General features: G+C 46.6%; 1 protein-coding gene across 4 annotated transcripts in view; it reads right to left on the minus strand.

The window, feature by feature from the left end:
- Positions 1 to 19,663: 19,663 nt before the first annotated feature.
- PRDM15 (PR/SET domain 15) overlaps positions 19,664 to 26,266 on the minus strand; it is a 71,098-nt gene continuing 64,495 nt past the window's right edge. For all 4 annotated transcript variants that reach the window (XM_070252699.1, XM_023630213.2, XM_023630212.2 and 1 more), the window contains exons 23-24: positions 24,506 to 24,715; positions 19,664 to 23,210 (exon numbers count right to left, since the gene is read on the minus strand). In XM_070252699.1, coding sequence (XP_070108800.1) covers positions 22,731 to 23,210; positions 24,506 to 24,715 — 690 coding nt within the window. In that variant the 3' untranslated portion in view covers positions 19,664 to 22,730. The remainder of the gene's footprint in view (positions 23,211 to 24,505; positions 24,716 to 26,266) is intronic.

The raw sequence follows: 26,266 nt of genomic DNA on the forward strand, positions 1-26,266 counted from the left end.
GGAGCCTTTCCACGAGGGGACCCTCTGCCACCTGCGGGCCGAGCGTGGGAACTGCAGCCGTGGCTGCTGGGAAGTCGAGAGCACCCAGGGATGAGCCTACCAGACCCCCACCCTGAAGGTCACTCATCCACTTAACATATGTTTCTGGTGCACCTGCCTTGCGCCAGGCGCTGCTGTGGGCACAGGTGGCCATGGCCGGCTCTGCCCCCTGCGTCCCTCAGTGAAATCCCAGGGACCCAGCCTGATGGAAGCAAGCAGCACTGCTCAGCAGCCTGGGCCACCCCTCCACCTCCCCCAGCAGGTGACCTGGGCCCTCTTGCCTCAGTTTCTCCCTCTGTAGAATGAGGAAGGTGAGACTAAGGTTCCCCACTTCACAGAATTGTTATGGGGATCGAATGAATGAATGTGTCCTCAGAACAGCATCCTCCCATCTGTGCCCTGCGCCAGTGTCAGCTCTGCCCGCCTGTCTTCTTCCAGTCTGGGCGGCTGTCACCGGCTCTCAGGTGTGCACTGAAAATGTCTAACCTACCGTTAATCCCGTCTGGCGTATTCTCCCATTGATGTGGACAAATATAACGCATCAAATTATATTCAATGAAAGAGCAAGTTGTAGGCGTTTACCTAATGAGACCGATTTCTGTTAAAATATTATACAATCTGTAAAAGTAAAAGATCAGAAGCAACCCCAATTCGCGTTGGTGGGGCACTGGGTGGATTATCATTACTCATCCATGTGGAGGAGTACTATGCAGTCATGAAAAGGGAGAAGGATGATCTCTACACACGGCTCTGGAGAGATCACAGAGATCTCTGTGAAGAGAGCAAGGTGGAAGAGAGTGTGAAGTGAATGTTACCATTTATCCAAGACAGACAGGTGACAGGAAGGCAGCTGCCTATCTATCCACCATGTCTATGTATCTATCTATCAACTATTTATCATAATTTGTCAATCAACTATCAACTATTTATCTATCGACTATCTACTATCTCTCTCTCTCTCTATCTAAGCTGCTTCTATCTTGAAACTAAGCAGTGGGAGAATACTCCGAAAGTATTTCTGAAGGACCTCTAAGCGGAGGGAGAGCGGAAGGCCCACTGGGATGGAAACGCAACTTCTCTGCGTGTGCCTTGTTTTATGCTCTGACTGGGGAACGACGCAAACGTTTCACAGACCTATGAAACCAATGAGCCTTAAAAAAGCAATCCCTAAATATAAAAAAGAAAATAGGACAGACAGACCAAATGGGCATCTACTGAGTGGCCTGACCAACCAGAGGTGGGCTATTCCAAGTGACTTTAACGTGTGGAAATTTGGAAATCCTCCTAGTGGGAAATACCCCAAGGTCAAAAAGAACTACAAGAAAGGAAGAAAAATCATAGACCTTTTCCAATAATCGCGCAGTGGGCATCGTTGTTCAGAGGCTGGTGTGTGTGTTGAGGGATAAAGGAAATGTGATGTTCAGGTTCTGTCGTCACCTGTGTCCTGGGGTATGAGAGAATGGAAGTTAAGGAGCTCTGAATCTGAAAGGGAGATAGGAGCACAGAATAACCAGCAACGCTAATGAGCTCTGATAATGCAGGCACGCTGGAAGTCGCGCTGGTTCTCCCCTGCAAGGTGAAGACGTATTTAGGGGGCTCGCTCCTCCAGACAGCGATGCTCTTTCTTCCTCCTCTGCCCTGCCTGTCCACTAATTTTATATAAACACTAAGCTCCCATTTCTACCCAAGTGCGATGCATTGTACTGAATGCAGTGAGCCTTTAGGCTATTCTAAGAACAAAAGATAAACTGTATTATTCAAGTTTACTTATAGTTTCTTAAAAGGCCACCCCCCTCCCTAGCTGATTAGTTACTTCTATCCGTAAGCAATAGTGAGATTATCATGAGTTTTCATTTTTCACTCTTAATTTTACAAGTCAGTAACACGTATTTCCTTTTCTGTAATAATCTATCATTTACAAGGTATAAATCAACAGTAGGTCCGAGTTATACACGCAACTAATAATTCTGCAGAAATCAGGGTTTTCATGTTCTCTGTAACTGGTTCCAGTTCTGACTCCTCTTCTGAAGGTCTGGAAGGGTCGTGCAGAGCGGTCACATACACACTGTCCTAGCAGAGGCGTCGTGGGCGCTCCCGGGTGCTGACTTACGGAGGCGTCCGCGGTTTCAAAGCTCGAGGGATCTCCCATGAAAGTGACTTTAATTAACGTAATCTGTAAATTATTTCCAAACACACCTCTGCTTTGTGACTCCTCATTTCATTTGTAATTTAAAGCTTAAACAAACGATATGTTATTTAAACACATTTTTAATTTGTTGAATGAAAAGTCAATATTATTAAAGATACGGCTCAAATGTAAGACCTATTTAGTGGGAAGCTGGAAAAGATCAAAGGTAGGACTGCAGAATACGTGAAAAGTTTACTAATTTTTATAAAACTCTATCTTTATATGGCCTTCCCTCCTAAGGTGTGAGGTGCTTTTCTTTACCGTGTGTTTGCGCACGTGTGTGTGCACGTGCGTGCGTGTGTGTGCACGTGCGTGCGTGTGCGTGAACCTGAACCAGACTCTCCTGCTGAGCTGCACCAGAGCCCCCTCCCCAGAGCACTGTCACCAGAACCACCCCCACCCCCACCGCCCACCACAGAGAAGAGCCGCTCTGTCTACACCGGGGCATTTGGGGGCCCTCTGTGGAAGTGACCCGCGACGCTGATGGGTCCACCAGCCCTACCCAACCCCAAAGAGCCTTCAGGATTAGCGGGGATTGGGGAAAGGCTCCAGGATGAGAAAACACAGAAAACAATCAGAAAATGGGAACAAAGAAAAAACAGAGACAGTTGAGAGACGAGGCGGGTGGGTACTTAAAACGAAAGACCTGTGTGTCATCTCAGAGGAACAAGATGTTGCACCAATGACATTGGGTCAGAACAGGCAACAGAAAGAGGACTGGGAACCAGAAAGAACTCTTGGAAACTAACACATGATGGTCAAAACTAAACATTTTAAAAAGCCAAGGAAATCCTCCAGAGATTGCAACAAAAGGAAAAGAGAGAAAACATTGAAGGAAAAAGTAAAGTAGATCCACGGAAGAAGCCCAACATCCGACTAGCAGGAATTCCAGAAAGGGAGAGGAGAGAAGGTGGTAGGGTGCGAATCATCCAAGAAAGCGTGCAAGGAGTTTCCCAGGACTGACCGAGGACCCGAGCCTTCGGTACCCACGGCATGTACATCATGTGGATAGAAGTGAAAATGTGTAAGAGAAGGGAAACAGCAACGAGAAGGCCACATAGCATCCTCATCTTCTCACACCCTCACCTCCCGCTGCCATGGGTGTACTCACCTGAAGGCATCCCATAATAGGATGCCATTTCTCTTGGGTAAATACCAGCTGTGGAATTGCTAAATTGTGGGGGAGATGCATGTTCAACTTTAAAAGATACTGATGAAGAGCTCTCCAAGGGAGCTAACCATTTTGATCTCCCACTAATGCTTGCTCCCTCCCTCTCTCTCTCTACACACACACACACACACGTACACATATATACATACGTGCACACACATGCACATCACACACAAACGCGTATACATATATGCACATACATATGCACATGCACATATATACATACATAGTCATATACACACGTATATGTGCATATACACACATATTATTTTATATATATACATACATATATGTATGTCTCAACAAAATTAATAGACTTTTTTTAGAGCAGTTTTAGGTTTACACACAGAAAGCAAAAATTCTCGTGTACCCCTTCTCCCCCTGCAACTGCCCCCCAATAACTTCCCCGATTATTGACACTATTATCAGTGTGGCACTTTGTTACAATTTGTGAACCAATAATGATAAATTACTGTTAACTAATCATTTTCAATTAACATTCACATTGAGGAGACTAACATTAGCAGTTAAGCTCATTAAACATTTAAAATATGTGGGTGATTATTTTAAAAGCCTCCCATTTTTCCAGTTTCTCATCACTTTTTAAGTGCTTTCGCTTTCCATGGAAATGACTTTTTCTGCGCCCACCTGGTGTGCGCGGACCGTCAAGCGGTGGGCAGACAGGGCGGAGGCCGGTGCGTGAGAAGGGAGCCTGCTCTTCCCTGGGTAAATATTGACAGGCAGGCGCCTGGGGGAGCCGCCCCCGCCGGGCAGCTGGTCCCTGAGAGCACGAGGCGCCTAGGTGTAGAGCTCACGAGGGGTGACCTGCTCTCATGCCAAAGGATTCTGTAAGCTCCACTTGGACAGTGTTTTGAACCTATTACATAAAAAGTCAGCCACTTACTCTTCTCCAAGATGGTGAAAGAACTGGTATTACACTGAAGTCTACAACACCCACCACATGTCTGTGGTCCGGACTTACCACTGGCGTGCCCTGATTAACACCCAACCTCAGTGACTTTGCCTAACTGTCTTCCAATTTGTCTGACTCTTACCTGTTATCACAGACACCAAGATTGGAGGGACGTTACTCTCAGGGACGAGACATTTATACAAATCATGGTGCACAGTGGACAGCTTGTGTGGCTAACCAGAAAGAAATCGGTAGAAACATTAAAACAATATGGTTTTTCTGATTCAAGATTTTAACTCTTCAATTTGCAAAACAAAATAAAAGCCTCTTCAGGCAACTGCCAAGATATTTGTATTACTTATTAAAAGCATAATTTAGGGGGCCAGCCCAGAGGCATATTGGTTAAGCTCATGTGCTCTGCTTCGGTGGCCCAGGGTTCGCAGGTTCAGATCCTGCGCACGGACCTAGCACTGCTTGTCAAGCCACACTGTGGCAGCATCCCACATAAAGTGGAGGAAGATGGCACAGATGTTAGCTCAGGGCCAGTCTTCCTCACACATACACACAAACACAAAGCATAATTTAGTATCAAAGATTTTTAAATATTGTCAACTGTCTTGAATAAATTTATGTTTGTCTCCCACAAACCCTGACTACTTGCAGGGTACTTATGGCATGGTTTTTTTCTTCTTCTTCTTCATTTTTTGTGAGGAAGATTGGCCCTGAGCTAACATCTGCAGTCTTCCTCTATTTTGTATGTGGGACGCTGCCACAGCATGGCTTGATGAGCCGTGCATAGATCTGCGCCCAGGATCCAAACCTGTGAACTCTGGGCCGCCAAAGTAGAGAGTACGAACTTAACCACTACGCCGCACCAATGGGCAGGCCCCACTTCTGGCATGCTTTAAAGCAGTAGTTTAAAATATTTTAGCCTACAATCCGAATGGGCCTATATTTCCAGGATGATCTCTGGAACAATATTCCGGGGTGGGCATAGTGGCCCCTCCGTGCTGGCTTCCTGTTCCCTTCCTTGCACTGGCAGGGGAAGGCCCGAAGCAGGAGGGAAATACCAGCTGGCAGGGGCTCTCCCTGGTGCCTCAGGGGTACAGAGAGGATGGAGTGCCCCACACACTACAGGCAGGCACAAGAAAATGCAAATAGCCATGGGTCAGAGGAAGAAATGGAGAGAAATAGTCATTGTTGTGAAAACCACACATTTCTCTGTGCTAAACTATTCAGCACAAATCATGGGATGTGTGCCAACGAATGAAAACCACCTTAAAATACACTAACTCTCGTCTTACTGTGCATTCTAACCTGGCTCCCCGGAATTCTCTTACTGGCAAAGTGTTTGCTGCTGCACTGATAAACACGTGCTCCAAAGTGAAACATAAAACTCATCAGTAAAGTATGGTTTAGTGAAAAATTCTTAAAGCATGTCTCTCATAGTTTTCCCTGAAAATCGACATGAGATGAAAGTAGACATCAGTGAGGCCCACGTGCAAACCGAAGGGTTGAGCACAGGAAGAAATAATTTAAATAAAATTAAATTGTAATAAAAAATTTAAAGATAAAATCGCAATAATGATCAGCAAATTTAAATATTTCAGGAGACCTGTGAATGTGTGTGTGCGAAGGTGTAGAAGAAAATATTGTCTTATTTCAATTGACATTTCCTATGAGAAAAGCTCCCTATGAACAGGGCCTCAAATTTTGAAAGCAGAACTGAGCCAGGAGCAGCTTTTACTATGGGACATGAGAGCCCAGGCATATACTGCCTGATCTTAAAATGTACTACACCTGCATTCTTACCATTTAGCAATGGACAACTCAAGGACATTCTGGCTCATCCTAATCCAATAGAGATATTTGGGACACAGGTGGTTTATAAGCTTATGAGGCAAGGGCCTCAGGCTCCCCACATCAGCACAAAATGAAGAAGGTTTCTAAGAGTTAATGCTGCAGGAAAATAGTGCTAAATTCTTTTCTCGTTATTGTATCAACAGCCCCATTGCCCTGATTCCTTGTATAATCAGACACTACCCCAAATTTGTCAGCACAAGAGAAGTTTGTGTCACCCATAGGTCACCCAAAGTTATGATAAGATGTGAAGACAAACACCCTTAGAGACACATTAGGTTTTTGGTAAAATGTCTTTCCTTATCCTTATAGCCAGAAAAAGATCTTTAATAACATAAAGACATCAAGGAATTTTTAAGCTAGGATGAAGCTGTCCATTGGATGGCTATCCAAATGTAAACACATCCGACTGCTAGATTAAAAAAAGATCTATCCGTTTAAATGAATTAAAAACCAGAACTATAGAAAAATACACTATTCTCTTTAAAAAATCCTAAACCTTTCTAAAACCTCCAATTTCTGAACTTCCATTTTTTCCCCAAGTCTTAACAATAAGTAATGCACTTTTAAAACTTTTCTTAAAAGAACTTCAAATCGAAATACACTTAACTGGAAAAACCCATTCCTACCAGGTTGCACACAGTGTGTTTTAACAGTGGCAGCCAGGAGGAAGCCGGGCTGTGAGTTCAGCCTCCGAGAGCGTTTGCGTGGATTCTGAGCCCATTTGATGTCAGCATGAATGTCCACAGTCTGAGACCTCATTGTATAACAATGACACAATGACGCTGATGTCACAGTCTTGTCACTTCAGTCCAACTCTAAAAGAAGTCATTAAAGACCTGTTAAACTGCCAAGATTAATTGAGGGGTTATCTGCCGATCTGTCCAGAACAGTTGTCTGTCCTGTATACCCAGTCATCCCCTAACTTCAGATTCAAAAGGAAGTCCCAATTTAAAGCATATTACGATGGTTCAAGAACCTTCAACACGTCATACTTTCAATGTCCTCGTTAAATCAGACCACAGAAAAAAATTTCTTGCGAGAGTGTTTTATTTATTACAAGAAAAGAAAACGGCAATTGACACACTGTGTTCTGGAATCCATTGTTTCACAAAGATCAAAACCTTATATTTTTGGAAAACATTCCTGAGCAAGAAGGACAGGCCAGAACGGTTTCCAAGGGTGTGTCCTGAGCGCTCCCTCAGTCGGTGCCTACTGTTTTACCTGGCTCGCACCCTAAATGATGCCCTGAAGGCATATCCTTGTGGATTATAAAAAGAGCTCCTTTAACTGGGTCTTGTGATAAAAGCAACATTACTTTTTGCAAGACATTCTAAAAATGAAAGGTTATTAACTTAACATTTACGGCTTTTGTCTAGTGGAGGATTCTATTTACATCAACTTCAGAAGGTAAAAAACACCAAGCATTGATGCAAGAGAGTCTGCTGCCAGCTACAGAATCCTGAGCTTCGTTTCGCATCTAGTCATGCTGGGACCGTAATGAACTGAAATTGTCACTACCGCTACCTGCTCTTTCAAAGAACAGGAAAAGACTAAGAACGACTTCAGCACTGGGGCACCCAGGCTCTCAATAGGTGCGACCCAGTTTAATATTTAAAGTTTGTAAAATACATTCAGATTTGATGTAACCACCAGGCTCTGGATGCTGGAGAGATTCCAAATTTAAATTCCCTTGGAAAACTGACCATCGAAGAAATGAAGTTCAAAGTTTCTATGGAGTAACGTGCTTAGAAAATAAAGCCACAAAATGTACAGTAATGAACTGTTCTTGCGCAAGAACAAGAGATGGAGCTCAGATTGCATACAAATGGGCATATTATTCATGCGCATTAAAAAACAGAAGCAATAGTGAGCAGCGAGTGGCTTTCCCCTTAGCCTTGTCATTGCATTTTTGTTAAGAAGTCTGTAAGAACTCTATTTTGGAGCATTGCTCTTGGTATAGGATCCTCCAGGGGAACGTGCGTTCTCCCCTGAGCTTCTCTTCAATTGCCCCTACATAGATCCCGCCACCACCACGGCTTAAACATGTCCGTTTTTCTTCATCAGTTCACAGGAAATTGGTTCAGACACTCCCAGGAAAGGGAGGGATTTAGAAAGGTTATCATCTCAGTGACATTTGTCAAACATTATTGCCAAAGACAGAACAAAACTTAAGTCATGTTTAATTGGCAAAAAACGACTCGGGGTTTCTAAGTGATTGGACCTAAATCACTCATACAACCCAAGTCAGAAAGACCCTCAGGTAGAGGACACGAAATAATACTTTAGGGTTTTTTTTTTTTTAAAGATTTTATTTTTTCCTTTTTCTCCCCAAAGCCCCCTGGTACATAGTTGTATATTCTCCATTGTGGGTCCTTCTAGTTGTGGCATGTGGGACGCTGCCTCAGCTTGGCTTGATGAGCGGTGCCATGTCTGCGCCCAGGATTCGAACCAATGAAACACTGGGCTGCCTGCAGCGGAGCGCGCAAACTTAACCACTCGGCCATGGGGCCAGCCCCTACTTTAGGGTTTATGATCAATATTTGGAACCCTCGAAGGTTCAGAGGAGAGCCAGAGAGGAGAAAGCGTCTGGAGAGAATGCTGAAGGACTGCAGCACGTTAAGGAGTCGGTTTGTGGGTTTGAGAAGTGAAAGGTTATTAGACACACGCCTGTGATCAGCTCTTCTTCATCTTTACCTCCAACAGAAAAAAAGGGGATACCCTCCATGATCCCACATGACGGGTTTTTTTGGATAGGAACACACGCGATGGTGTGAAGTTGAGAAATCTCTTTCACTTTCTTCATTAAGAATAAAACGAATCGTGTCTGGGGCGGTCTAGCCGTGTTTCTGTTCTTGGTTTGAAAGAAGGGTGGCACATTGCAGCTGAGGGCTGTAAAACTTGAGTTGGTCCCAAGTGGAGGGAAAAAAACGTTCGGCTCAGCTCTGAGTCACTGGAGCCAGGGATGGGCTGCGCACCGGGAAGAAGTTCCCACGCGATTTGCACGGCAAGCTGGAGGTGGCCGTCAGCCCTAAAGAGTCAGGAGTCTGACTGCGGCTGGTGACTAAGCAGTTAAAATACTTAGGCTTTGAGTCCACCTGAAGGCAGGTGTGGGGCGGGGGGTTAATTACAGCCAGAGTGGGAAAGCTCGCCGGCGGGAGCCATGGACGACAGGCAGTTAGCAGCCAGTAAACTCATTTAATTTTTCCTTGTTGCCTTTTAAATTAAAAAGGGGGAAAACATAGGTCTCCAGTTAAAAAAAAAAAAAAGTTTCTGTATTATTGGGTGCCTCACTCAGACAGTGGTTATTTCGGGAGTATTCTGACGAATCCTGGTGGGATGCTGTTAATCAGGAGCCTAAGAATGTCACCTTAGGGTGGGATTTCTACACCAACATCGTTCTTTTCTTAAAAGGAATTATTTGGCCCAAGTAGGGGACTAGCAGATGCTCAAAATTCACGGTTTCTCCAAAAGTACTGACACTGTTCTAAATACCAGAGAGGAAACTCAATTCTACAGACATGGTATTACAGACTCATTAAGACAAACTCTAATGATCACGTTTTGTCACCGGCAATAAGGTCAACCTTTTTTTGTTTTTTTTTGAGGAAGATTAGCCCTGAGCTAACATCTGCTGCCAATCCTCCTCTTTTTGCTGAGGAAGACTGGCCCTGAGCTAACATCCATGCCCATCTTCCTCTACTTTATATGTGGGTCGCCTACCACAGCATGGCTTGATGAGCGGTGCCATGTCCACAGCTGGGATCTGAACGGACAAACCCTGGCCACCGAAGCAGAAGGTGTGAACTTAACCGCTGCACCACGGGGCAGGCCCGAGGTCTTCCCTTTTGACAAGAAACCCCAACCATCTCACAAGGGCATGACAGCCATCTCTGGGGGTCATTGGAGTGATTAACCGAGCTAATGTTGGTGGAGCTCCTGCCCAAGCAAGAGTCAGTACATCAGACTATCACTGGTCTCGTCCTAAACTCACAGGTTGGCTATTTAAGTACAACTCGTTTCAGTGATATATTTTCTCTCATGCTTACAAGACGTACATAAAAACTGAAAACCTAGCAACATGTATTTCAGCTCTCAGTTTCTAAGGAACTAGATCAATCAATGTCCAACCTACCAGAAGGATAACCATCTGCAGTAAGAGATCTTTGCTTGAGATACTAGGATACTGAGAACAAGAGGCAGGGGTATTTTTTTCACAATGGTGTTTATTGGAAATTTCCCCTGTTCTTTTATCTCATCCATCAGGACTCTCTAATAGATTGCTATAGGGCGGGTACTAGAAAGTTCTGTAGGAACAATTGGGATGTGTGGGGGCAGCCTAGGGAATATGACTTTTGAAAACCGACTGGGGTACATTTATATTTCACCAGCTTCTGTGTTTGAACACTGCTATGGACCTCAGAGTCTTCAAAAATGGACCACAATTTAGACGCACACGATTGTGTCAAATAAATGTCTTTTTTATTTGCCATTTCCGTTGTGTGATCATTCAACACAATGAAGATCACTTTTCATAAAGAAAGAACCATTTTCTACTGAACGGTCACCTCCCTTAATCATTAGATAGTGCGAATAATCAAAAGGCTTGAATGATCGTGTTTTACCATTTGCTAACAAGGGACAAAAATTATAACAATAAACAAAGTCGAAGAATTAATTAATAATCTTATTAATAAGATTGACTCATTGGAGATCAGGATTTCCAAGAGTCTCGTGAAGACTTAGAAATTTCAAGTGATAATTCCAGCTGGGTAAAATAAACTCAGGGTTTTTTTGGTCGTTTGGCGGCCAAGGAAGTATGTTTTCCCCCAAGACTTAGGAAAAACGTGGTTGAAAATGAAGGCGTTGGAGTCCTCTCTCTCCATGAGCCATCTGAGTTGGCCAAATTCTTTTTCTTATTTCCTGAACCCATGTATCAGATTTTAAGTTTTGCTCTCAGAATACAGCATGAATAATTTTTGCCACCTCTGCACCTTATGATACCAGTTACATGGAAAATCCAAACCACACTGGAAACAACTAAAAGTTGGTTATCAGGTGGTTCCACAATTTCTGCCCAGATAAATTCGTATACTGACCTGACAATCCAGTCATCGCGCTCCCGGGCACTTATGCCAGAGAAGTGAAAACTTATGTACACAAAAATATTGTACACCAATGTTTTTATTCGTAATTGCCCCAAACTGGAAACAACTCAAAATGTCCTTCAATGAGAGATTGGTTCAACAAACTATGGTATATCCACACAGTAGACTCAGCAATGAAAAGGAATGAACAACTTGGGTGGATCTCAGAGTGAAAAAAGGCTGATCTCAAAATGTGACATTCTAAGTATATTGCCTGTGATGGTAGACACACAAACTAACACAGGCGAGGGCATTTAGTGCATGTGCTCACACACACACACACACACACATACACTCTGAGTGTCTCAGTCCATTCAGGCTCCTATAACAGAATACCATATGCTGGGTGGCTCATAAAACAGGATTTATTTCTTCACCGTTCTAGAGGCTGGAAGGCAAGATCAAGGTGCTGGCCGATGAGAACCTGCTTTCTGGTTCACAGACAGCATCTTCTCACTGTGTCCTCACGTGGCAGAAGGGGCAAGGGAGCTCTCCAGGGTCCCCCTTTTTTTTTTTTCAGAAAGACTGGCCCTGAGCTAACATCCGTGCCCATCTTCCTCTATTTTATATGTGGGATGCCTGCCACAGCATGGTTTGATAAGCGATGCCATGTCCACACCCAGGATCCCAACTGGAGAATCCTGGGCCACCTAAGCAGAACACACAAACTTAACCACTATGCCACCGGGCTGGCCTCTTTCATAAGGGCACTAATCCCGTCGTGGGGGCTCCGCCATCATGGCTTAATCACCTCCCAAAGGCTCCACCTCCTATTACCCTCACATTTGGGGTTAGGATTACAACATATGAATGTTGGTAGGACAGAAACATTCAGTCCATTGCAATGAGTAAACTGAGGCAATCTGAGCAAGATCAGTGGATTATATCAAAGTCAATCCCCTGGCTGGGATATTGCAATAGTTTTTCAAACCGTTACCCCTGGGGGAAATTGAACAAAGCGTTGGGGATGTCTCTGAATTATTTCTTACGGCTGCATGTGAATCTACAGTGACCTCAGTAGAAGTTTCAATTGAAAAAAAGATCATGTTGGATAATACGTAAAGGATAATACCCTGATGGACAAATATACCATACTTTTAAAAAGTTGCATTCCGGGTGACTCCATTTTGTGTGACTTTCCTGGAATGACAAAATTATAGAGGTGGAGAACAGAGGGCGATTGCCAGCTGCTAGGAACTCGGTGGGGGGTGCGCAGCTGTAAAGCGTCAGTTCTGGATCCCGATTGTGGTGGTTACACTAACGTATACCTGTCATAAAACTGCATGAATCACACACACACACACACACAAGAGTGTGTTAAATACATGAGGTGAGACGTGAACAAGGTCTGAAGTGCAGGTAACCGTCCTGAACCAGCGTCGATTCCTGGGGTCTGCTCTTGTGCTCTGTAATGCACGTCACTCCCACCGGGGGAAGCTGAGTCAAGGCTTCACGGGGCCTCCTTGTCCTTGGCAAGTTGCTGTGGGTCTATAATTATTTCAAAATCTTTTCAGAAATCACTTTGCCTACCACGCCTAATAGTTCTGAAACACAAGATCATCTTTCCGTTTCTTAGTTCCAGTACAAGAAAACCTGAGGCGGCCGGCTCTGTAGCCAAGCAGTCAAGTTAGCGTGCTCTGCTTCAGTGGCCCAGGGTTTCGCCGGTTCGGATCCTGGGCGCGGATCTAGTACCATTCATCAAGCCATGCTAAGGCGGTGTCCCACATTGCGCAACCAGAGGGACCCACAACTAGAATATACAGCTATGCACTGGGGGGCTTTGGGGAGAAGAAGGAAAAGAAAAAACGATTGGCAACAGATGTTAGCTCAGGGCCAATCTTAAGAAAATAAAAGAAAAGAAAACCTGCGGTAGAAAATTAAAATGGCCAGCATTTTGCCCCTGCGTAGAAACACAGTGCTCTGTAAGTACGTGCACCTTTCCCACCTCATCCCTGGGGCTTTTGCTTGAGCACGTGCTACTCACGACCCTTGTCATCAACAGGAAAGGTTCTTTACAACCTTCAACAATACTTAAATCCTGCACTTCCAGATTTCAAACCTTGAGAAAAGTAAATTGGCAACAACAGAATGTTTTCAGGACAGCAGACAACCACATTCTTTTGAGCCACATGAAATAACCAATGCTGGACAATTCTGGGCCTACAGAAACGACAATTTTGTATGATTCGACTTACCACGATGTTCCTTTGGAAGACTTCCAGGCAATATCGCCTGGAGGCCAAGGGCACATGACATCCTTGGTGTTGGGTGTGAAATCCTAACTCCACGACTTACCAACAGGGTGACCTGGGCTAGTTACGGGGCCTCACTGTTCTGCTTGCTGGTCAAGCCAGGAGGATAACGTTGCCCACCTCATGGCGTCTGGGGTGCTCGGTAGTCTTGCTCTGCAGCCACGCCCACCCCTCATCCTGTCCAGGCCCACTGGGGATGAGCTCCCTGCTCCCTGGGGTTGGGTGGGCTCTGTGGCTGGTCCTCGCCAATGATCAGGGAGCAGAGGTGGGCACTGGCCCTTCCTGAGCACAGACTCTTATTTTAAAGTAGGCCTTTTACGGGTAGCGTAGACTTGGGTGTTGATTGTTTGTAATCCAGTCTGACAACTGACAACCCTTGTCCTTCCATTGGCGTTGGGTCATTCAATGTGATGATTGACGTGGTTAGAGTCAATCCCCATCTTGCAATTGGTTTTCCGTTTGTCCCATCCGTTCTTTGTTCCCTTTCTCCTCTTTCACTGCTTTCGTTTGCATGAATGGAGCATTTTTTATGATTTCATTGCATCTCCTTTGTTGGCTTACTAGCTGTACTCTTTGCTCTTTGATTTTAGTCATTGCTTTAGGGTTTCCAGTCCACAGCCTTAACTTGCCATGGTCAATCTTTGATGGATAGTCTCCCACTTCACAGACGGGGGAGGGCCACACAGCAGGGCTCTCCCACCGCCTCCCCTCTGGGTCCTGGTCTCCTGTTGTCACACAGTTTATTTCTACAGATATTATGAGGTCCATGATAACTCCAATGAGCTCCATTGGTCTTATTGTTGCTTTCAGCAGTCAGTTAGATTTGTTTAGCTTTATTGAGGTATAATTGGCAAATAAAAGTTATATGCAAGCATGCCTCGTTTTATTGTGCTCCACAGAATTTGCGTTTTTTACAAGACCTTCCACCAGCAAAAAGATTACAACCTGCTGAAGGCTCAGACGACGGTTAGCATTTTTGAGCAATTAAGTATTTTTAAATTAAGGTATATACATTTTTTCCTACACATAATGCGGTTGCACATATAACAGGTTGCACATTAACTACTGTATAGTGTAAACATAACTTTTATATGCATGGGGAAACCAAAAAATTCATGTGACTCGCTTTATTCCAGTGGTGTGGAACCAAACCCAAAACATCTCCAAGGTGTGCCTGTATTTAAGGTGTACAATGTGACCTGATACGCGTATACATTGTGAAATGACCACCACAAACTAATGTATATATCCATTACCTCATATAGTTGCTATTTTCTTTTCTTTCTTTTTTTTTTTGTGGTGAGAACACTTGAAAGATCTCCCATGTTCACTGCAGCATTGTTTACAACAGCCTAGATGCGGAAACAACCGAAATGTCTGTTGATGGACGAATGGATACCGAAAATGTGGTCTATGCATACAATGGAATATTATTCAGCCTTGAAAAAGAAGGAAATTCTGCCGTTTGTGACAACATAGATGAACCCAGAGGACATTATGCTAAGTGAAATAAGCCAGACACAGAAGTACAAATACTGAATGATATCACTTATATGTGGAATCTAAAATAGTCAGCCTCATAGAAGCAGAGAGTGGAATGGTGGTTGCCAGGGGCTGGGGGGAGGGGAAATGGGGAGATGCAGGTTGAAGGTATAAAGTTTCAGTTATGCAAGATGCATAAGTTCGAGGGACAAAATGTACAGCATGGTGACTACAGTTAACAGTCAATTAGCTTTTAAATACGTCTAATAAGAAATAAGGTCTTTCATATGTACCCACCTAGCTACCATTTCTAGGGTTCCTTCCTTTGTGTGGATCTGGGTTTCCACCTGGCATCTCCCAGCTGCGTGAAGATCTTCCTCGCAGATTACTTAGTGCAGCTCTGCTGTCCCTAACTCTTTCCGCCTCTGTCTGTATGTTTGAGAAAATCTTTATTTGGCCTCCTTTTTTGAAAGATATTTTTGCTGGGTCGAGAATCTACGTTGACAGTTTCCTACAATGCTTCTAAGATGTCGCTCCCGTGACTTCTGGCTGGCGTTACGCTGATAAGTCGGCTGGCATCATTCTCTTTGCTCCTCTGTATGTGATGTGTCTTTTTCCTCTGGATGCTTGTAGGGTTTTCTCCTTATCACTGGTTTTAAGCAATTTGGTTATCATATACCTCGACCTAGTTTTTTCATCACTCTTGTGCTTGGGGTTCATTGAGCTTCTTGAATATGTGGGTTTACAGTTTTCCTTAAATTTTGGTCTCTATTTCTTCAGATGTTTTTTCAGTCTCTCACCCACCCCTTCCAAGGATTCTTCAAAGACTCGAATAACCCACATATTGGGCTGCTGGAAGTTGTCCCACAGCTCACTCACACTCTGTTCCTTTTTTCCCCTGGTCTCCTGTACAGCATGTTTCATTTGGGGTAGTTTCCATTGTTCTAGGTCCACTGATCTTTCCTTCTGCAGTGTGTGATCTGCTGTTAACACCGTCCAGTATATTTCTCAAGTCGTCACTGAGTTTCACCTGTACAAGTTCGATTACGTTTGTTTTCAAAAATATATCGTCCATGCCTCTAACATGATCAATCTCTCCTTTAGCTTTTTGAACACATGGGAAACAGTTACAATTCATAACCGTTGATGTCCTCGTCTACTAATTCTGTCATTTCTGAGTTGTTTTGATTAGCTAATTTTGCTGCTCATCATGGGTCCTGTTTTCCTGATTCTTCACAAGCCTGGTAACTTTTGGTTGGACGCTATTATGAATCTTACATTGTTGGGCGCTGGATACTTCTGTTTTCCTGTAAAATAATTCTTCAGCTTTGTTCTGGGAGTCAGTTAAGCATCTTGGAAACAGTCTGATCCTTTCCTGTTTTAAGGTTTTAAGTTTCATTAAGTGGGACTAGGGTAGAGTTTAGAGCTGATGTCCCCTAATGTTTATGCAAAATGCTTCTGAGAACTCTGCCTCAAATTCCCTAAATTATGTGGTTTTTCACTCTGCACGGTGGAGAAGCTACCTTCTTCCCCTGCGTGCCTGTCAGTGCTCAGCTGACGACTCCAGGGGGATGCTCTGCTGGTCTCTGGAGTTTTCTCTTGTACGGCTCTCTCGTCTCTGGTCCTCCACCTGGAAAAGTCTGGCTGCCTTGGCCTTCCTGGACCCCAGCATCGTCCCGTCGATTCAGAGACTGCTGCCCTCTGCCCGGGTTCCCTCTCGCTGTGCTGAGGGCTGGGAAGTCTCTCCAGGCTGAAAGCTGGGCAATCATAGGGCTCACCTTGCTTGTTTCCCATCTTCCAGGGACCACTGTCTGTCACTGCGGATGCCAAGGTCTCAAACATCATTGTCTCATGTATTTTGTCTGGGCTTTTTGGCTGTTTCAGACAGAAGGGTAAACCCAGTTCCTAGCCCCCTTGGCAGAAGCAGCAGTGTCCAGATGGGAGGAGTGCTTGTGCGAGACCCTCCAGAGGTCTTCCTTCCCTTTAGCATGACCACCATCGATGCATGAGGGGCGTGCTCTCTGAGTGACGCTAACGAAGGAGTTCCAGGAGTCACAGAGCTTGAGCAATAAAGACAATTGTTTTAAGCAACTAAGGTGTTAGGGTTGTTTGTTACTGCATCAGAAACTAGCCTATTCTGATTGAAAAAGAGTTTTTTAATGATGAGTGAGATGATGTATATGAAGATAACAGTGTCCATCCACTGTAAGTCCTGTGAAGCCACACAGACCGAGTGTTAGACCACACCAGCAAGGTGACGGTCACTCCTACGGCTGACTGTTAATCTTCACTGTGCCTCAGGCTTTACTGTGCTGGGGAGGCTGAGGGGAAAATGATGAAATGACAAAGAGAAAAAGCACAGTCCCCTCCCTTTTGGAGCTTACTGAATCACAGGGAGGCACAGACGTGAACAAATGAGCTCCCTAGTAAACAGTCAACGTAACTGCCAACTGGTGAGTGCCGTGCTGACCCATTCAGCTTGCTATCAGAGGGGGAGGTGTGAGCTTCTGAAGGATTCGAGGAGGCTTCTCTGAGCAAGTGATGTTTAAGCTGAGATCTGGACAGGCAGGCATTAGGCAGGTGAAGGGCATCGGTCAGGACGACCAGCACGTGCAGAGACCCTGGGTGGGGAGGGGCTGCAGGGAGGCCCTGCAGGCCTGGAGGCTGCAGAAAGGATCGGGGGACGTCCAGAGAGCACTTAGAATCCACTGGAGGACGCTGGGCTTGGTGCGTGGGTGACACAATAGAGGGGCACTTTTACAAGCCATCCAGGCCACCACGGTGTGGACCACAGAACCCTGGCGCTGTGAGCTGGAGACATGCAGTAGGGGACGGTCACGGACATGATGAAACCGGGACAGGTCTAAAACCACTCGGGATGCAAATTGGAAGCAAGGACGTGTCCAGGACGGCTCTGGGTTATTAGCTGGATGACAGGGCTGTCGGCTGTGGCTGGGGACAGGGTGGGGGGGAGGGCCAGTTTGGGATGAGGGTCATGAATTCCACGGGGGAGATGCTGTGAGCTCGACGACCCTTTGAGATATCCAGGTGGGAATGAACGGATGCGCTTCCATTGAACAAAGGATGGCACTCCACGAATGACACAGTGCACGCTCCTGACCATAGCCATCGCCCCCACCCCCGAGTCCATTTGAGATAAGCAGATGGCACAGCCTTGCGGTTTCTAGAGGCAGTTCCAACAACACAGCTGCAGGTCCCCCTCCTTCCTTCTTTACCTTGCTACTCGTTCTGCAGCTACAGCTAAGGAGGGAAGAGGGAAGCCCTGGATTCGGACCATTGTCATCCATGGGGATGACGCACCAGCGTTCCTGGGGAGTTGAGTGGAACAGGTGGTATTCAGCAGGTGCCATGTCCGGGTCCTCCACCCTCCCTCTTCCCCGAGAATATCCCGGGCTGCGCTCTCTGTGAAGACACAGCGTGGGTCTAAGCCCCACTCAAGGGACACCTTCCCCTGCGGGCGTCCCTCTTCATGCAGCAACTGTGGGAAGGGGGAGCTGTCAATGGGCACAGAGCAGGCCACTTGGTTCCAAGGCGACCTGTGATCTGTGTGTCTGGGAATGCCCACTGCCCACACCTGGGGACCCCGGGGCCCAGGGGCGTTGCAGTCCCCACACAGGGAGGGGAAGCTCCAGCTCTACAGGGGGCAGGGCTTGGGTGGGAGGGGTGGTCCCAGCCAGCTCTTTGTCCAGGTTCCTTCCGGAAAATTCTGCCGACTGCACCACCACATACAAACTGCTGAGCTGAAGCAGCCAGCGGCCTGGTTATCTCTCCCTTTCTATCAGAATTTGTTTTTAAGGCGTGAAAAGACTGGATTCACAGATGGACACGGTTAGTTTTTCATCACATCACATGGCCGTTAGCAAAGCAAATCCTTTGTGCTAATCTGTGCTTCACAAAGACTGGCAGGGGCATTGATGAACCAAACGTGTACAAACGACATCGCCACAATTTCTTCCTTTGGAGTCTTTTGAAAGGTCGCATTTGTGTGCAAAGAGAACCACACAGGTCTGGCACCGACAAGAAGGTGCTCATAATTTCTTGGACATTAAATGAGTGAATCCCATTCACCCGCAGGAGAAATAGTTGCCCCCAGGTATCACCCAAAATATGACTAAAATATCTAAGACAAGGGCCTCATAATTCAAATTCTTGGAATACTGGGTGACGTTTCAGGTATTTTATAACTTTAAAATGACTATTCCTAACAAATAGGAATATCCAACTTAATATCTGATCAATAAAATAAGGGACTGTTCCAGACAATCCGCCCAAAGAAACGCTGTAAGTTTCCCCCTCCTCTGGCTACCCATCTTTGTGCCCATTCTCTCTTGATCTAAGCTTTGCCAAAAATGCTACCTGCACCTCTGTGTTGCCTTTCTTTTCTTTTCTTTTTTTAACTCCTCTGGAAGCTTCTGATCCCTCACTCTCTCAGGGAACACTTCAGAGAACCCAAATGTTTCATGGCTTCTGGACTGGAGAGAAAGCAAGATGTGGGTGGCATCAAGAATTATAACTGTTCTCAAAATACACCAAGCATGTCCACTCCTTGGGACGGGCAGTCTGAGCAGAGGGCCAGCAATCGAAACAAAACACAGGTCACGGCACCTTTTATTTGTTGTCGTACAAACCGAAGGGACACAAAACACACTCAACTTCTCAAAACAGTCTTACTGCCTTTCAAAATCTAACGGGAAAGTCACAGACACTGCCTTGAGCTGGGAAGCCACCAGCTTTACACCTCTGGACACTGTGACTGGACAGAACTCAGAAGGTCCATAAATCGGCTTCCCGCGCCTGGAATTCTCCAAAGCAGCTCCCTGTCGGACTCAGCGAGGTGGCACCTGGTACGGAGAGCACATCCCACACGTAAGCCATCCCAGAGACCCAGTCCCCTCCTCACCACGGAGCATGTGATTCATGGCGAGTGGTACCCTGGGGTCTGGCTCTGCTAGATTCATGCCATCCTGTGCCACAGAACTACATAACTTCACAAATTCACAGACCAAAAATAAATTCCCATGATTTATTAATGGAGAATAACCAAGACGGCTTCACAGAGCTTGGCGGCCACAATGGTTCGATCTAACCTTCTCCTCTGGATACAGCTGTGCACCTGGGATCAGCTAAAAAAATTAAACACTTCCCATTGGTAAGCAGTGAGATATGCACAGAACAATCTGGAGTCGAGGACCCTTTTGGTCGAGTAGTAATTTTTTTTGCTCCCCAGTTTCTTACTGTTTTATGAAAACACGAACCTCTAATGCCTCAGAAAGTGGCCCTATTGAGACCAAATAAGTCTATAGAAAACTCAGGAGTAAATCTGATTTTTATTTAGAGTTCTCACGTATTATAACAAGAAGTATTATTGTCTGTCTGCGTATGTAAATGACCCGTACTCCGGAGCCACACAACGTAAATTAGGTTCTTTAAAACCACTTGCTGCGTTCTTTACTCTAGGCACAAAAACAACTTCTTTAAAAAAATACCATTGTGATTTAAAAGGCCTTTCTTCCGTAAGGAAGAGGAATAAATGATAAACGCTGTAGATGTTTAACCACCTTTGGATTAGCCGGTCTTTCACCCTTTGTATTCTGCAAATGCAAAAAAGAAACTGTCGGTGATTTTTAAAAAAATATCTTAGGAACCTTGGCACTCTTGATGATTCCATGGATAGCTGGACCACTTCTACTGGGAGAATGGAGACAATATTTTAGAAAATAAGTCACCCCTAGACCAGTTCATTTGATGAAACTATTATGTATAAAGCAGTTAATTATATACATAAATAACATAAAAATAATTATCATAAATTAAAAATTCCAACAATCTCGTACTATGAATTCAACTGCGAGGTGAGAGCTGGGAGTGTCTGAACGAGCTGTGTGAGTGTGGACAACGTGGACCCGGAGCCCCCTTTCACATCTGCTGCCTGGGTGACGAATTTCTGTAGTTCAGGGAGGCATGTATTGCACACAACAAATTCTAGCCCTAGCCTCAAAATCTTGCTGTTTGGAATAAGATGAAGTGCTGAGAAAGGTGCATTTTGTATAACGAATCGTCCTCTGCCTCACGGGCAACCTAAGATGACCGTGGCCTCGTTTATCCACTCCTGACTCCTCGCCAGTATCTCTTCAGGATGGTTCCCCAAGTAACACAGAGCCGGGGACGAACAGCGATCAAGGACAAAGTGAGGCAAATTTATCATCTCAACTTGGATACTGTTAAAAAATATCAGGGGAGTAAAAATCAAACTTCGTTCCCCACGCCTCTTTCTGTTTCCCTGGCTGGGCAGCAGCAGGGCGGCTGCTGGCTGTGGCCTCGATGGCCAGGGGCAGCCTTGCCCACCACCAGCTGCACCTGAAATGGGTACCCACGTAGGAGAGTGTGTGTCCCCGGGGAAGCAGAGCTGGCTGTTTGTCAGCACAGTCATTTATTAGGGGCGTAATGCTTCTCCCAGTGGATTAAGCTCTTCTGCTGTCATTACTGCCTGGCAAGAAATAGCAGTATCTTTGTATTGCAGAAAAACCTATTCTTTTCCACTATAAAGAGTCATGCTCGTTCCACATTTTTATAGAAAATTGGTCTTGAAACAACATCAACCTTTGGGATTAAAGTTTAAACAGAAAGAAGACATGAATTTCTTCCCTGTCCTTCAGTCCAGGGGATTTGGGCTAAGCCTCAGCCATAATAAATATATTTGGATGGCAGAGAATCCTGAGACGACCCCCAAGGAGCCACCAGAAGGGACAGCATGAGGCTGACTTGCGGCACGCTCTGCATCTGGGCAGCTGTGCACAACTGGACACAGACCAACAGTCCTACAGTGCAAACGACTTCAGCATGTTGAAAGAAAACAGAAAACAACACGGCCACAACAGAGTCTTGAACACAGAATATATGCTTGAAATAAAGCGAAAAAAGAAAAACGATACTGAAAATCGATTCACGGGTTCTGTTACTAAGAGGCCTTGGTCAGCGACTTCACAGGACCCCTTGTCCATGATGAACCTGAAGCCAGAGGGGGATCAGGGCAGATGCCATCACAGAGCATCTTCTCACACATGGTTTCAGCCCAAAGCTGGGTAACAAATTCAACTCGACTCAAATTTCAAAGAACAGAATAACTGTTAGTTTAACTTCTATCTGCTCATCTGCAAAAAAAAAAAAAAAAAAAAATCCAGAAGTGAGGAAACTGTGTTCCACAGTAGCATGCTGCCACATCTAAGCACCGTCTATGTTTCAACACAACTGAGTTCTAAAGGAAAAAACAAAACGGACCATTCATGTTCCTAATAACATAGCACTTGCCCCTTGGGATTTTGCTTCTCTGTCTGTTTCCCCTTCCCAAACCCTGTGTCCGTCAGACATAGGCGTGAGGGAGAGGCTGGGGCGTGCCCAGGGCCCGGGGCGCAACGCCCGCTAAGGCAGAGCGGGGAACCACGTGCGTTCACACGGGCCTGTCAGGGGCACTTCTTGAGTTAAGCTGACAGACGGTAGTGGCTGTTGGGGCATCTGGAGATCATCCTGCAGCAGCTAAGTCAACCTTACTTCCATTGCAATGTGATTTTTTTTCTTTGTTTGGTATCCAGCCAACAAATCTCAAAAACAACAATGGAAACCTTTCTGTGGTTCTGCTTTGAGCTCTGGGCAGTGCGACTCAGTAGCCGTACATCTGTGGCGGCTGCTCGGCCTGCACTTGGGGCTGGGCGGCAGGCGGCGGTGGGGCCTGAGGCGGTGGGGGCGGCAGGACGTCCGTCTGGGGCACCGCCCGCCACGTGAGCGGGTGCTGGTCGCTGAGCTGGCTCCCCAGGGGCGTGATGGAGTTGACCAGAGTGGTCAGATTGATGAAGTGGGCCACGGACTGCGGGTTCGAGGCCTCCGGCTGGGAGTGGATCTGGATGTCGTTCTGGCGGTTGTGCAGCATGGCGGAGCCACTGACGGTGTCAAAGGTCACGGTCAGGATCGAGTTGTCCAGCTGGAGCTGGCGTTCTGGGGCGGTCAGGTGCCCGACGGCCACCGGCTGGAGGTTGGTAAACTGAGTCCCGGCTGCAGTGGTGATGGGGGTCACGGTGATGTTGGTCAGGCCGACCGAGCTGGATGGAGTACTCACGTTTGGGTCACCCAGCGTCACCACCACCTGCAAGAGTCACACAAAACATGAAATGATTAATAGTTTCTGCAAAATGGAGCCCGGAAGAACCTTTCCCTGCCGCGTGTTGTGACGAGGGTGTATTCTCGCGCTGGAATTATCAGACGCCCACCCCAAAGGAGGAGAGGCAAGACGGCCCCGGGGGAAAGATTCAACCGAGTTAAATTTGTCCAGAAACAGAATTCCAGTGAAAAAGAGAATCAAGATACAGACATAAATGCAGAGGTCATTAGCTAGAACTGAGAACAGATGATCCCACTGGCTGGGGAAAAACCAGAGAAAAACAATGGTGAAAAAGACAGAAGTGGGGCCGGCCCTCTGGCCTAGTGGTTAAGTTCAGCGTGCTCTGCTTCTGCGGCCTGGGACCTACACCACTTGTTGGCAGCCATGCTGCAGTGGCGACCCACACACAAAATAGAGGAAGACTGGCACAGATATTAGCTCCAGGTGAATCTTCCTCAAGGAAAAAGAGGAAGACTAGCAACAGATGTTGGCTCAGGGTGAATCTTCCTCAGCAAAAAAAAAAAGAAAAGAAAAGAGAAGACAGATGCATATCATTGTCCATTCCCTCTTCTAACGTGCCTGGCTGTTGGTGCATGAAAACCCCAGTGACAATGTTAAAAATGGTGATAAACAAGTCTGCAGTACCAACAGCTAATGTATAAAAAAGAAAGCAGCTTTCTTGCCCCTAGAGAGGGAAGAGCTAGAGAAATGCAAGAATGTCTGCAGTCAGGATCACCATCTCAAGGTCAAGAGAGGTGCAGAGGGTCAGACACACACTGATTGAAGATGCGGGGGCCTCAAAACCAAAGTGATGAAGGCCGAGCCAATTGGAAGGTCCCATTAAAAGAAGCAGGATTGGCTGGCCTTGCACATCCTTCCTTCGCTCTCCAACCCTCTCTGGATGGGTCCTCTGGGACTCAGGGTTGGGCTCTCCCTGACGGTCGGCAGGGGCACGGGGCCTCCTTCCACAATAAAGGAACATGCTTAGGCCATTTACGAGCTCCCCAAACTGGAAACAACCCAATTCCCACTCGGGGGAGACAGCTCTCCTGAACATGCTATGACATCACACTGCTACCCACAGGGGCAAGTGTGATTTCCAGATCTAACTGGAAAGGCGCAGGTGGAGCAGCGCCTCAGTGAAGAACGGGGTGCCGTGCTGACTGCAGCCCGGAGCCCAGGCATCCGTTGGGCGCTCAGAACAGGCAACGCGGCCGCACCAGGGCAGCCGCCTCTCACGGAGGGACCGGGCCCGCCTCCAGCTCGAGCGAGGAAGAGACCTGCTGGATGCTCTGCACGGCGGAGTCGGTCTCGTCGCCCACGCCGCCGGAGAACGGGGGCTCTTTCTCCGGGTACTCGCTGAAGGCGGCGTCCTCGGGCCCCGGCGCGCCCGCCTCCTCCTCCGGCTTCTGCTTCCGCTTGTGAGTCCTGCGGGCGGCTTTCACGTGCTTCCCCTCGGCCAGATCTTCCTGCTCCAGACCCAGCTCAGGCTGCAGGAGAAGAAGTCCAGCAACGCCCGGGTCAAGGGGTCGTGACCCCACGGTGGCCAGAGCACCGTCCCCAGTCGGACCCCGGGGTCAGTGGGGACGCTCTCGGGCCACCAAGCTGCCAGAGGAAACAGTGACCACAGCTCATCTGCTCACTATTGCTTCTAAGGACTAGGACAAATCCCTGTTGCTTTCAGTCTGTTTTTTTTTTAAGTGAAGGAAATTACAAATTATATTTCTATAAGCCACATTTAGTGCTAAAATATAAACTTCAAATTTATTTAAGGTACGTTTCAGCCCCGGTGAGCTCAGCCTGAGCTGAAGATGCTCTCCCAGCGGGGCTCCCGTGCCCAGGCTGAAACGCATTCCCTCTGGAAACAATCTTGGATCAAAACGGGCTTGTCCGTAGGACCGGGGCGGTCATCTCCCTCGGGACAGCAATTAGGGTGTGGCCGTAGGGGTGATGCCGGATGGTGCCCCCCACACTCATCTGTGAGCCGCAGCGACGTCGCCAGTCTCCGACCCACGGCTGGGCTCACTCAGCGTCACAGAGGCCACCGGGCAGTGGTGGCCAGCAAGGGTCCCCAGCACCCCCCCTGACCTCCGGGGCCATCCCAGGCGGCTTAGAACCACTCACTGGCAGACAGACCCAGAGGAAGCCTGCCGGGGTGTGGCCATTGTGGGATTCCCTCGTCAGGGGTGGATGTGAGTTACGGCTCCCTGGGGCACTGCGGAGAGGTGGGACACGGGCATTGTCACGCTCGCTCAGGCCCACCCAGCCACCTGAGCACTGTGCACAGAGCACTGATTCAAATAAAACAGGTACAAATGTGATTCTAAAATAACCGAGAGCGTGACCTATTCTCTTTATTATGAAAAAAATTTTATGAAGGTATTAACTAAAAATTCCTTTAAAAAATAAGTTTATCTAATATGTTTAAAGTCATTTTGCTTTAACGATCTAATGATACTAAGTTTTTCTGGAAAACATCTGTGTAGTTAATTTTAAGTGTCAACCTGGCTGGGCTGGGGGGCCCAGTTGTGTGGTCAAACATGTCCAGACGTTGCTGTGAAGGTATTTTTTAGATGAGATTAACATTTAAATCAGGGGACGCTGAGTAAAGCAGATTGACCTCTGTGGTGTGGGTGGGCCTCACCCAATCAGGTGAAGGCCTTACGAGAAAAACACTGGGGTGGCTGCTGGAGGAAGAGTTCTGCCTCCAGACGGCCTGCAGACTCGAGCTGCGACATCAGCTCTTCCTGGGCCTCTCGCCTGCCAGCCTGCCCTGCAGAGTTTGGACTTGCCAGACCTCACAATCACGTGAGCCAATTCCTTAAAATAAACCTCCAGAGAACCTAATATACCATCTATCCTCCAAAATGAAATACATCCGCGTTAAGAAAATTGAAGTTCTAGAAACTTTTACAGAAACTAAAAGACTCTTGGGGAGAAGATGGATCAAAACGACGAAGGGTGACGGGACGGGGAACCCCATGGTGCAGACTCTGGGGGCCAGCCCGAGGGCAGCTCACCACACCTGGCTGAGCCTCTGG

The sequence above is a fragment of the Equus caballus genome, chromosome 26 (assembly GCF_041296265.1).
Source record: "Equus caballus isolate H_3958 breed thoroughbred chromosome 26, TB-T2T, whole genome shotgun sequence".
In the NCBI taxonomy this organism is placed as follows: domain Eukaryota; kingdom Metazoa; phylum Chordata; class Mammalia; order Perissodactyla; family Equidae; genus Equus; species Equus caballus.